This window comes from Corvus kubaryi, unplaced genomic scaffold, assembly GCF_017639235.1.
Source record: "Corvus kubaryi isolate FWS band 111438036 unplaced genomic scaffold, C.kubaryi_AGA036_p1.0 37382, whole genome shotgun sequence".
Classification (NCBI taxonomy): Eukaryota; Metazoa; Chordata; class Aves; order Passeriformes; family Corvidae; genus Corvus; species Corvus kubaryi.
Window position 1 is genome coordinate 576,109 of NW_024581124.1, and position 13,343 is coordinate 589,451.

At 42.0% G+C, this 13,343-nt stretch overlaps 1 protein-coding gene across 1 annotated transcript; it reads left to right on the forward strand.

Annotated features, from left to right (window-relative positions):
* The first annotated feature begins 203 nt into the window (after positions 1 to 203).
* Positions 204 to 11,587, forward strand: TOP3B (DNA topoisomerase III beta). The gene is made up of 17 exons (XM_042035019.1): positions 204 to 465; positions 1,182 to 1,313; positions 1,533 to 1,639; positions 2,049 to 2,123; positions 3,022 to 3,218; positions 3,870 to 4,026; positions 5,121 to 5,234; positions 6,130 to 6,220; positions 6,494 to 6,648; positions 6,825 to 6,930; positions 7,262 to 7,408; positions 7,791 to 7,964; positions 8,749 to 8,877; positions 9,066 to 9,215; positions 9,640 to 9,740; positions 9,982 to 10,183; positions 11,068 to 11,587. Exons 1-17 carry the CDS (start codon positions 396 to 398, stop codon positions 11,547 to 11,549), a joined length of 2,589 nt encoding a protein of 862 aa, XP_041890953.1. The 5' UTR covers positions 204 to 395; the 3' UTR covers positions 11,550 to 11,587.
* The last annotated feature ends 1,756 nt before the right edge of the window (positions 11,588 to 13,343 follow it).

The following is a 13,343-nucleotide window of genomic DNA, read 5'->3' on the forward strand; positions in this document are numbered from 1 at the left end:
TGTGTATGTGTGTGTGTCCGTGTGTCCGTCCATGTGTATGTGTGAGTATGTGCGTGTAAGCCTGTGTGTCCCGCGCCCGCCCGCACCGCCGCAGCCCCGTGGAGCCGCCCGCGCCTTCCGGCGCCGTGACCCGGCAGTGACGCGGCTATGGCCGCCCGCTGAGGCGCGGAGCGCGGCCGAGCCCCGGCGGGGCGGAGCGGGGTGGGCGGTGGCTCCTCGGCGGTCGCGCTGCGTGGTTGGCGCTCCGGTGGAAGCGGGCTCGGCCGCGGGGCTGCGGGTGCCGCCGTGCCCCGGAGCGGGCGGGCTGAGCGGCGCTCTGTCCCCTCAGGCGCGGGAGCCGCCGCGCCCCAGCAGCGCCGGCCCGTCCCCGCGGCTCCGCGCCGCAGCGGCCGAAGATGAGGACTGTGCTCATGGTGGCGGAGAAGCCGTCCCTGGCGCAGTCCATCGCCAAGATCCTCTCGAGAGGTAGGGGAGGCGGGGCGGGTGCCCGTGCCCGCCGCTGTGCCGGCGGCGCTGGAAGCGCTCCGGAGGCGCGGCCGGAGCGCAGGGATGTGTGCGAGCTGCCGGGAGGTTCCCGGGTTTGCTGTCGCTGCAGTGAGGGTGAGAAGCACCCTGGGCAGTGGCTGCGTTGTTTTGGGGCCGGAGCCTCCTGGGAACGGTGGCCTCGGACAGGTTGTAGTTCATAAAAGAACGGAGTGTCCCATCACGTTCTGATTATTTTTATGGGCCGGTGCCTGTTTAATCCAAGAATAAAGGAGTCTGGTTTTGGTATTTTGTGTAGCTCTAGTGTGCCTTAGAGCATACGGTGTCTGGAAAGTGCCAATCAAGTAGCAAGTTGCTGTTCTGAGATTTTTGAAGTTTTATAAATTATCTGGAAAATAAAATAAATTTATTGTAAGTGTGTGGTCTAGAAAACTAGCTGTATTTTTGTAAGGTTTCCTGGTGGGAGAGAAAGGCTGATGGAGATAATGGATATTTTAATTTGAACATGAAATATACTTTTTAAAAGGCCCAAATTGATACTTAATGAAATAAACATTTGATCAATGAGTAGAATTTTGTTATCAGGAAGACCCTAGCTGTAAGATCTGAGGAAAGGGGGATGTAATTTCACACAGAATAATTTGTTTCAATAGCCCTTTTTTTTTACCTCATTGATACTTATGATCCTATTTTCACAGGGAACATGTCCTCTCGCAAGGGACTCAACGGTGCATGCTCTGTGCATGAGTACACTGGGTCCTTTTTAGGACAGAGTGCCCACTTCAAGATGACATCTGTGTGTGGTCACGTCATGACTTTGGATTTCATAGGTATTTGCCTGCTCATAAGATGTTTTAACTAATACTGCTTGTAGAACTGCCAAGTCCTTCAGAGAAAGCTAAGAGGTCCCTTGGTATACAGTAAAGCGAGATGTGTTAAGGTAGAAAATTTTCCATACAAATTTTGAAAGCCAAGTGTTTTGCAAAGCAAAGCTGTTTGTTTTTTAAATATGTCTTCAGAGCTCCACTTAATATACTTTTGCTTTTCAGGAAAATATAACAGCTGGGACAAAGTGGATCCAGCAGAACTTTTTAGCAAAGCTCCCACAGAAAAGAAAGAGGCTAATCCCAAACTGACCATGGTGAAGTTTTTACAGGTATTCTTTCTTTAGTTATGTTTTCCTGTGTTCCTAAATAAGAATTTCCTTCCCTGCAGGGAGTAGCTTTTTGTCACAGTTAGATCTATTTTATTAACATAGTATAAATAATATTTTATTTTTGCTGGTTCTTACACTGTCTGAAATCTTTGTTAAATTCACTTTTGCCATTGCCTTCTGAGTTTTTTGACTGTTGATATCCTGCTTCTCGGAATTGGAGCATTGGATGCAAGTTTAGCTTTAACTGCAAGTGCAAGGCACAGCTTATAAATGCCTTCTTTAAAATAAGTCTGTGTTGGTTACTGCTTACACTTCACATGCCCTGCTGAAACCAGAAAGAGAAATCTATAGGTAGGGAGGGGGAGGTGTTTTTTGAGTTGCTGAAGAACTGTGCTAATTTTTGTCACAGGTGGAGGGAAGAGGCTGTGATTTTATTGTCTTGTGGTTGGACTGCGATAAGGAAGGAGAAAACATCTGTTTTGAAGTAAGGTTTCCATTTTTAAGACTCACAATCCCATAATATATGTCTGACAAGACTGTCAATGCATTGTTTTATGAGTATACAGTAAAATTCAAACTAAAGTTGAATAGTTTTGAAGGCATGGAGGGCCTTGGTGGAAAAACTCACATGCTTTGAACTCTGTGGGAGCATAAATAAATTTCAGAAGTGTTGATCATCTCAGATGAGCAATCAGGTCTCTTAAATGTTAGAACATTCCAGTGCTTCGAGAATTGGTCTGTATTCCCCAGCTGGAGTGGTTATTTTTATGTCCTTATAAAACTTCATCTCAATTATCTTTGTTTATTAAGCAATTAGATGCTTTAGAGCACAGGAGCTGCTTGTAAGTGTAGGCTTACTGCAGAAATTTGGTCTCTGCACATAAAAGGCATAGAACTAAAACTTTGCTAAGATATTTTTTAACATCCTATTCCCAGAAGTCTACATGAAGAGTATTTGTTTGGGGGTTTCTTGTTTAGTTTAAAGAAACACGTTTTATCAAGTAATTGTTTTAAGTTCTTTACGTACCACTGTATCATTACTTGTACCTTAGCAATAAGTAGAATAAACCCAGACAGAAACTGGTACATGTTCACCAAAAGGTGCTGCAGCTGCACTGGTGAATGTCTTTGCCCTTAGCCAAGAATACTGATTTGTTCCCAGCAGTTGCTGTATAGTAAATAAATCCTTCAGTTTTGTTAGTTCTTCATATGCTTTTGAGTGGATGGACAAATACTGCTCTGGCTTATCAGCTAATGTATTGGCATGACAATTAAGAAAGCAGTGACATAGAAACAAATACTTTGTGGAGAGTAGTTTTACCTTTAGAGAGGAAGCCTTTGTCTTTCAAATCCTCTTTAACTATGCTTCTGATTTTCCTTAGGTTCTTGATGCTGTTCTTCCTGTCATGAACAAAACCCGTGGCACGGAGAGGACGATTTACAGAGCTAAATTCAGTTCCATCACCGACACAGACATCTGCAATGCCATGAATCACTTGGGAGAGCCCAATCGCAATGAAGCTCTGTCCGTGGATGCCCGCCAGGAGCTGGATCTGAGGATTGGCTGTGCCTTCACAAGGTGACAGCACAGATTGCAGACGGTTTTGTGAAAGGTTCAGGAATGGCTCTGTGCCCTCATGATTTAACCCCAGCCAAGCCCCACACAGCCATTCACTGCCTCCCCACCCATGGGGTGAGGGGAGAGTGCTGGATGGGTAGAAGGGGGAAAACTCATGGCTTGAGATACAGACAGCTTAATAGGTAAAAAAAAGCTGTGCACACAAGCAAAGCAAAATAAGGAATTAATTCACCACTTCACAGGGGAAAGCAGGTGTTCAGCCATTCCCAGGAAAGCTGGGCTCCATCACCCGTTATGTTTATTTGGGAAAACAAACACCATCACTCTAAGTGTTCCCCCTTCCTCCTTATTCCCCCAGCTTTATATGCTGAGCATGATATCCCATGATCTGGAATATCCCTTTGGTCAGCTGGGATCAGCTGTCCTGGCTGTGTCCCCTCCCAGCTCCTTGTTAGGCAAAATGATTGTCTTAATTAGCTGTAAGAGATGATGTTTCTCAGAATGCTCTTTTCCTAATGCCTGAATGATTTTATAGATTACTCATATTTTGTTCGTGTATGATAATGGAAACATCTGCTTTTCATGGGAATAAGGATATTAATGCATATGTTCCTTGTTTGTTTCCTCCCAACCCCCCCCACCCCCCCTTAGGTTCCAGACTAAATATTTTCAGGGAAAATATGGGAATTTAGACAGTTCTCTCATCTCCTTTGGGCCATGTCAGACCCCAACACTTGGATTCTGTGTTGAGAGGCATGACAAAATCCAGTCATTTAAGCCTGAGACTTACTGGGTGTTGCAAGCTAAAGTAAGTTTTACAGTACTTGTTTTTACAAAAGAAATGCATTTGTATTTTGTTCATTCATAAATTCGTAGCTGCTGACAAGAATTCACAATGCCTATAGTTTACTCATGTGTTCTCATTCTGTTCACATGTGTGTCACCACTCTCAAGAACAGATTCCAGGATGTCAGTTTTGTATTAAAGTGCTTATTGTCTGCTGCTTATAAAAATTCTTCAGTGCTAATCATCTAAGCTTAGATTCAGCCAAAAAGACTACTTAAAATGGTTCTCTTTTGTTCCCTGGGGTCCTTGGACTGACTGTTGTTAATTTGAATCCAGGAATTAATTAGCCTGCCAACAAACATTGGCATTGCTGAGTATTGGAATTTTAAAGCAAATAAAATGCTTGTTGTGTTAATTGGCAATTGAGTCCTCAGAGTACTTTGGCAGCTTAGAGCAGTTTTACAGCCTCGCTGCTGTCCAAGCTCTGAGAGCAAACCAACAGGGTTTTATGGCTTGTGATCACAAGACTTTTTTTCACACAAATAAGGAATGCATGGTAAAAGTTGCCGTTTTTGGATTTTAAAAGTAAAAAAAAAAAGGTGAAATCTGGCATCTGCTGTCATCTATTGTGATGTGTCTTGTGTGTCATGCTAGGAAATACTTGGTGCTGTTTACAGAGGATTTTGTGCTCTCTCGTGTTAGTCGCTTCATACTAATTCTTGTACATGGGGCTTAAAACATGAGCTAGTTACAGTTTAATACAAATGATTGATTTTTGCTAAATCAAAATGGTAAACTTTGAATTTCTGCCTATTTCAGTCTTTACTGTTCCCAGCACTAAACAAGGACAGTATTTCAGTTCAGGGCAGGAATAGTTCTGGTCATTCCCCAGACCCCAGAACTCCAAGTGGTCCGTCCTTCTCAAAAGCCCCTGTGAAAAAGAGCACAACTGTATGTTTGAGCACTGGTGTCCTGGTGCAGGTTTGTCCTAAATTTATCCTAACAAATCCTGTATGTCCTAGGATTTGCTTGCTGGACTCTTGTTGGGAATATACATTCTCACACTTTTAGGAGTAGAGTTGGGGAGAATGAATTAATTTTATCTTTATCCAATAGGTGAGCCCTGAAAAAGAAAATTCTCTCACTTTAGATTGGGATAGAGTGAGGGTATTTGATCGTGAGGTTGCTCAAATGTTCCTGAATATAACAAAGATGGCAAAAGAAGCAAAGGTAAGAGTGTTTACCAAGTGTCAGTAGATCCATATTTCATATAAAGGAAATGCAATTTAATATTTCATTTGCTGCATATTGGGGCTTTTGATTGTTTTTGTTAAAGATTGTAGAATATCTGTATTTTGGTTTTCACTTTATTCATCTTGGTGTAAATGAGAATAAAAGGCAAGAGATTTTTTTTTTTGTAGATCATATTATGCTGGTATGGTCATCTCAGCAGAAGCCTCCTCTTAGTACTGACTTTGGAAATGATTGTCATTCATGATAGGAACTCTTCATTGCTAAAGCTGCTAGGAAATACTGTTCAGATCTCTCCAAGCAGACCTCTTATTTTCCATGAGACATTGAATAAATTGGAATTTAATTGTGTGTAGGGCAATATTCCTGCAGTTAAATTTTTAATCATGTGTATGGTGCAGTCTTTATAGCCAATTAACTTATAACTCAGCTCTGTTCAATACTTGTTTGACAGTATGTTTGGATTTAAGTGCTTATAGACATCAAGGTTCAAAGACTGCTTGAAGCTTTTAAAAATTTGCATTCTTATAGTTACTGTTGCTTGGAATGAGCACTAAATCCTTGTAGCAGTGAAAGTATGTGCTGCTGAGGTAAGTGGGAAGTAAAGACAGCAGTAAGCTGCCTTGCTGTGTTCCCAGTTAGTTGTAGACCTGATCTAGTCCTGGCACAAAGGGACTCTAATTTTAGAACTTGATGAAATTATCTCCAGTCAGATTTTCTAAAGTAAAAATATGTTGGTGGTTACTGTTTTAAGAGAACGAAGCAGATATGATAAGAATAGACAGTGGTAGGTATGATACATGTTTATAGGCATGAGTGAAATTATGCACTTACCAAATGTCAGAACTTTTACTGTGAAAATGCTGTTTTCTAGGTAGAATCTGTGAGTAAAAAAGAGAAGGTGAAACAGAGACCACTGGCTCTGAACACGGTAGAAATGCTACGAGTGGCCAGTGCTGCTTTAGGTAGGTACAAAATTCAGATTTTCACACTGTTTTAAAGCAAAATATTTCGGCGTCTCAAACAAAACAAATCATACATCATTTTGGGCAAAGGATCAAGTTTAGAAAGCTGCTTGTCAAAAGTGAAATGTTTGGTAAGATCAAGGTGACAAAAGTCTTACGGAAAAGACAAACCATAATTTATTTAAATACTTGGGTAAGGTGTGCACCCAGATGCAGCAAACCATAATCACAGGGATGTGTAGATGATTTTTGTTTTCTCCTGTCTCCTCTTAGGAATGGGTCCCCAACATGCCATGCAAATAGCAGAGCGTCTTTACACTCAGGGTTATATTAGCTACCCTCGAACAGAAACTACCCATTATCCAGAAAACTTTGACCTGAAAGGATGTTTGAGACAGCAAGCCAATAATCCTTACTGGGCAGAAACTGTGAGTACATGAAGCAAAAGCTGTACTATCATTCTCTAGTCTGTGTTTTAGACTAGATCTTGCTTGGTGTATTATGACCTGTAGGCCTTCAGAAACTTTAAATGGCTCTAGTTTCTTTTATTTATGTTGTATTGTTACGGATTTGATCTGAGTAAGCCATTTCTTTCTTCACCCAGGTAAAAGCACTGCTATCAGAAGGCATCAATCGTCCAAGGAAAGGCCATGATGCAGGAGACCATCCTCCCATCACCCCAATGAGAGCTGCAACAGAAGCAGAATTAGGTACAGGCAGATTCAGTAGTGTTGGGACACTGTGAGGAAATCAGTCGCTTGAGGTGTAAGGTGCCAGTTTCAAAATCACCGAATTTCAACAGAAATTAAAATTATTTGAATGGCAGGAAGTGAAGAGAGAGAAAACTTGATCCTCACTGAAACTTCTGGTGACAGTGAAGTTCAGAGCTGCTTCAGCAATTGATCCTTGGGACTACAGTACTGCCAAGAAAAAGAAAACAGCTTAATGCCTACTTTTCTAGGAGAAATTTGTCCCAGAATAGTAGCTTCCAAGTACCGAAATTTTATTATATTTTGTGGCTGAGGTGTTGTTTCTCCCCAGGTGGAGATGGGTGGCGACTGTACGAGTACATAACTCGGCACTTCATTGCCACTGTCAGTGCTGACTGCAAGTACCTACAAACCACCATTTCCTTCAGTATTGGCCCTGAAAGGTTTACCTGTGTCGGAAAGGTGGTAACTTCACCAGGTAAGACTAATCAGGAGTAAGTATTAGCTGCAGATTAATTTTTTTCCCCATTAATACACTGAATGGATATAAAAGTGAAGCTTTGGAAACAAGTGCAATTGTGAAGACTTTTTTGAGCTCTCAAAACCAGAGACCAAATCCTGTCCTAATTTTCACACTTCAGTTATGATAGAAAAAGTGTTATTTTTCTTGTAGTAGTCTCAAAGATTTAATGCCACATTTGCCAGTGTGAAGACCAGTCTTTTAACAGACAGTAAATGCCTTGTGGGGGATAAATTACACAAAGGCAGAAGTTTTTTCTTGGGCCTCTATAAAAAGAATGTAGCAGCACTACTGAGACTTTTATGGTAAACTGGCAAGTTGTTTGTTTCTTTACCTACAGGGTTCACAGAAATTATGCCATGGCACAGCATCCCATTAGAAGAGAGCCTTCCCCACTGTGAGAAAGGAGATCTTTTTCTGATTGGTGAAATAAAGTTGCTGGAAAAGCAAACCAGCCCTCCTGATTACCTGACAGAAGCAGAACTGATCACTCTGATGGAAAAGCATGGCATTGGTAGGAACTTGCTTAACTTACATTGTCCTGCAGTACATCCACCAAGAGTGCAGAGTGTGAACCACTCCTCTGCACCATCTGTCAGTAATGAGCTCTCAGTATCCATTTGGATATGTACAGTGATAATCTCTTCCCCTTCAAACCACCATGCCCATAGCTCCCCTCAGGGGATGGTAGATTGTTTCTTCCCCCACATTCCTTTCCCTTTCTTATCCTTATTTTTAGTAGTTTCTGGTTTCTGGCCAAAGCAGTATCCTTTCATAACACATCCCTGTCACTTCTCTGTCAGAAAGAGCTGATGTGTGGAAGGAAGCACCTCCCCATTCTTAGGAATGATTTCTTGTCTTTACAGCTTGCTTTAGCTTTGCTCTCTTCAGTAATCCTTCTGTATCTTATTATACAATTTACCACAATTCTACTTTCCTTTATCAGTCTGACTTGTTTATTTTCTCATGAATTTGCCCAGTCAGAGCAAACACAATCTCTTACTCTTTTTCCAGAGAAAATAACTGTGAGAATAGGTGTCTTCCCAATAGTAATTCTTTGGAAGAGATGAAAGGATTAAGGTTAAAACATATGTTTCAGACTTCTCAGAATTGCAAAGGAACTACTAGAAAGAGAGAAGTTATTCACTGGAAGTAGGGTAATAGTAAGAAAGTATCTGAATTTAAGCAGTCTTAGGAGCCCTGTAATTTGACATTAAACCAGAGAATCCAGAAGTGGGTCATTTGATGAAAACTCTGTTTTGTTCAGGGTGGATCTGTTGTTTTCCTTTGTGTGGCAGGAACTGATGCCAGTATTCCAGTCCACATTAACAACATTTGCCAGCGAAACTATGTCACAGTGGAGAGTGGTCGAAGACTAAAGCCTACAAACCTTGGCATTGTTCTGGTTCATGGTTATTACAAAATAGGTCAGTTAAATGCTCTTCCCTTTCCATCCTTTTACCTTCCTTTCCCTTTACTATATCAATGGCTGTTGTCACTGTGTATGTAGCATTTCTGTCTCAAATAATGCTGATTTTGATGTCAGTTTATGTATTAACAGTTTCCTACATCCATTTCTGACCTTTCACTGCTGCTGTCTCTGGTTTTCTGTCAGATGCAGAATTGGTTCTTCCTACGATCCGCAGTGCTGTAGAGAAGCAACTCAACTTAATAGCTCTGGGTAAAGCAAATTATCATCAGGTCCTGGAGCACACCCTTGATATTTTCAAAAGGAAATTTCACTATTTTGTGGATTCTATTGCAGGTAAAACTTTCCACATGTGAAGTTCCCTACAATTACTTAGTTGTTGCATAGAAAATACTTATATATTAGGCTCCACTCAGAGGTTAGGCTTTCTGAAAAGTTGTGCCAGGACTGGAAGTTTCTGGTCAAATTAATTTGATCTCCAAAGGGAGATGGACTGAATCATGTCTCCAAAACCCTACGTCAAGTTTATTTTGTGCCTGTGCAGTGGCGAGTTTTTGAAAATTTGAGATTAGCTGAACCTGTGTGTTTGTGCATGCTCAGTGCAAAATACTTTGTATTTTAAAAGTCTTTGTAGACAAGGAAGAGCATTGTGAGTAAAATATTTTAAATCTCACTTCTTCACAGATCTGTAGATGATTTCATGCAAGGTTTCCTCTTAAGAACTGGAATTCTAACATAAATGTGATTATTCCTTTTGCAGGTATGGATGAACTGATGGAAGTGTCTTTTTCACCCTTGGCTGCCACAGGCAAACCCCTTTCCCGCTGTGGTAAATGCCATCGTTTCATGAAGTATATTCAGGTCCGTTTACCTCATACTTGGAATTTGAATTTCACTTGCTGGGGGACATTGAGTATAAACTTCTTTTCTAGTATTGAACTTGGGTTCAGATGTGGTTGTCATGAGTGCATTTCTAAAACAAAAAGGCTGATGGGGTTTTGCCTTGGGGAACAAACCAGAGAGCAGCTCTAGCTGGGTTTACCACAAGTTTTAAACTCTGTTGGCCCTGCAGTTGCTCAGGAGATTTGTGTTCTGTTTCCAGGCCAAGCCGAGTCGCCTGCACTGCTCTCACTGTGATGACACCTACAGTCTCCCCCAGAACGGTACCATTAAACTCTACAAGGAGTTGCGCTGTCCCCTGGATGACTTTGAGCTGGTGCTATGGTCATCTGGATCCAGAGGAAAGAGCTATCCACTGTGTCCATACTGTTACAACCATCCTCCCTTCAGGGACATGAAAAAAGGTAGGAGTTCTGCAAACAGGCAGGTATGACCCTCACTTGAAATAAATTAGGTACAATCTAAACAATGTGCTTTATAGGAGTTTTAAAATCAGTGTTGCTTAGTATAAAGTGCTGTTCAAATTAGACTCTAGATCCCTAAACTTCACGTTAAACTTACTGACCAAAATTTATTAGTTAACAAATTTTTGAATTTTTTTTTCCATAAAACAAGTAAGAAAATAATTTACCTACCTGCACTGCAGGTGACCTTCACAACACTCAGCATGCAGTGAAAGACACCAAAATACTGATGCCTTGCAAATTTGAGTAGGCTTGGATAGGAGTATAAACAAAGAACAGGTCTTGGGAATGTTTTGATACTGAGATAAATGGTGTGTCAAAAGCTGTTGAAGGATACAAGAGTGTTCCAGTGAACCACGGCACAAGAGGAGGTAGAAGTTGCAGTTAGTTTAGTAGCTGTGGGACTGAAACTTATTTAAAGTAGTGCACTGAAGCTTTTCCACATCTTTTTATTACCATCTTTTAATTAAAAATATCTTGGACTAACAGTGAGTAGTTCGTGTATAAAATAGCAGTTAGGCAGGAGCCATACATTTAATTGAAAACGTAATTACTTTTCATCGGTAATCTGTCTAAACTGCCTGTACTGTACAGTGGCAGTATATGGCGAGTCTGAAAACCATTACAGAAAAATTTTTGAGCAGGGGATTATTCTGAAACTGTGAAGAGGTAAGTTGCCATTTTGGGAGCAGTTCCATTCTTTAGTGATTTAGAAAATCTCTAGTATACTCGAGTGTCTCTGGCTTCTGTGTCTCACTTCCTTCAAACTGGGTAGTGTGAGCAGTGAGATAAAGGGCGGTCTGGTTTCACTCCTCTTCCCCCAGGAATGGGCTGTAATGAGTGCACCCACCCCACGTGCCAGCACTCCCTTAGCATGCTTGGAATTGGGCAGTGCGTGGAGTGTGAGAACGGGGTTCTGGTGCTGGACTCGACGTCGGGTCCCAAGTGGAAGATGGCCTGCAACAAATGCAACGTGATCGTGCACTTCTTTGAGAACGCCCACAAGGTCCGAGTGTCGCCCGAGACCTGCGACTTGTGTGAGGCGGCGCTCGTGGACGTGGATTTTAACAAAGCCAAATCTCCCTTACCTGGCGACGAGACCCAGCATTCGGGCTGTGTGTTCTGTGATCCCGTGTTTCAGGATCTGGTGGAGCTGAAACACGCGGCCATGAGGCACCCCATGCACCGTGGGGGACAAGGGAAGAGGCAAGGGCGGGGAAGGGGCAAAGGTCGGAGACCTGGAGGAAGACTCAACCCAAAGAAACCCAAGGACAAAATGGCAGCTCTGGCTGCTTACTTTGTATGATGGCCACACAACAGGCGAATAAACTTGTTATAAAAATGTGTTTCTCTTTGAGTTAATTTTTAAGTATTTTTGATGTTTCACTGCTTTCGTGTTCTTAGAACAGTTAAACACCTTCGGTTGCTCACAAAACAAACTATTCTGGATGATCTGTTAGTAACTGAGTAAGCCTTAAAGCTTTTAATTGGGATTCATTGATACAATTAGAGCTCACAAACAGTAGGGAGACTCGGGAAGTCTACCTGGACTCATAACTGTGGCTAAAAGAAAGGAAGTGGAATTTGTCTCTTCTTGTCATTTCTGGGGCCTTTGTCAGCCATGCAAGTGCCAGGAATATTAGAACTGATTAAGATCAGTGCTATGCTGCCATAGTGTTTAAGTGTGGCATGAGACTTGCTTCATCTGACTTTGAATCTTCAAAAATAAGAAATGATTAGTAGCTGTCAGATTTTTAAATTACATCTGCAATAGCAAGAGCACTACTTCAAGACTCATTCTGCTGCATAAGTGAATAATGCCAACAGACATACAAAATGGAAATTACAAATGTAAAGGGGAATATCTGCCTTGAGCGGTGATTCCCAAATTATGGCCTGTGCAGACAAGTTAGTGTCTCATGGCCAATGGGGCCCAGTTGAATGAGACTTCCTGCTGCTGCTGGAAGACAGATTGAGTATCCATGCTGGTTTTTTCCTCTGTGGTCACACAGCAGATCATATCTGACAAAATACACTTTGTCCTGTCTGTTCCCTGCATTGTCATTTCAGTGTTGGTGAGTTTTGTTGTCAAAAGGAGGGTGTCCTCATGCTTTCATGTGCAGCTGTATCTAACCACTGTGGCACTGGATGCCACATTGCAAAATCTCATTGTACAAATATATGATACTCTCTCCTTTCCTTCCATGTGCTTATGGCTGAGTGTGTCTGGTCAAGTACAGTTTGTGTCACTTATAGCCCCAAAACAGTTTCAGCACTCATGGTCAGATGGGAGGTGCAAAGGCTGCTGCATTTCAACACAGAATGTGCAGAGTGACCTGATACGGGATGCACTGGCAACAGAGAGGAAAGACAAGTCCCTACAAAGGTAATTTACAACTCTGCTGTTTTAATTGGCACAGTGTGTGCATTTACTGAACGAGAGAGCACAGCCAAATACCACAGCACCAAGCCTGTTCCTCTGATCAAATGTTTGTTTATACAGTTACAACTCAAACATGAACTATGTTTTAACAGTACTGCTTAGAAGATCCAGCCATAGGTAGAAGGGGGTTTTTTCTGTAGTTCTTTTTAGCTCTTTCTGGTACGAGCAGGCTGGAGCAAATAGCTTCTTTTCATGAAGAACCACGACAGGGTTTTAAAAATTAGCTTGATGTGGTGCCTCAGAGGCATAGGTCTTGGCATAAACTACAGTGGCTTTCAGGGTGCTTGTACTGATTCAGTTGTTCAAGTCCTCTATCTGTAGCCTGGTTTGGTACACCAGGAACTGCTCTGAACATACTTGTGTGCCCAGCTGGCTGCTGCTGCTGGCTGCGATTTCTGTGATGCCGGGAGATGGTCCTGGATGTGTGGGAAACCTGTCACTGGTCATTCTCCACGGCTTCTGAGCTGAGTGGGAATGCTTTCCTCTTCCTCCAAGCATGGCTTTTACTTTGGCTATTTGCAGACAAACTTTTGGTTGTAAAATCTATTTGCACCCTTCCCATTTGCACGTATCTCCATGTGTGATTTGTCAGGGTGTGTAATTCTTCAGAATCTAATGTAGAGTAAGTATTTTAGGATGGAAAAGCCACTCACCTCA

Coding starts and splice junctions, on each gene's coding strand:
- TOP3B (XM_042035019.1), top strand. CDS start 396: ATGAGGACTGTGCTCATGGTGGCGGAGAAGCCGTCCCTGGCGCAGTCC. Junction 6,931..7,261: donor TGCAACAGAAGCAGAATTAG/GTACAGGCAGAT, acceptor GTTTCTCCCCAG/GTGGAGATGGGTGGCGACTG. Junction 9,216..9,639: donor TTTTGTGGATTCTATTGCAG/GTAAAACTTTCC, acceptor TTCCTTTTGCAG/GTATGGATGAACTGATGGAA.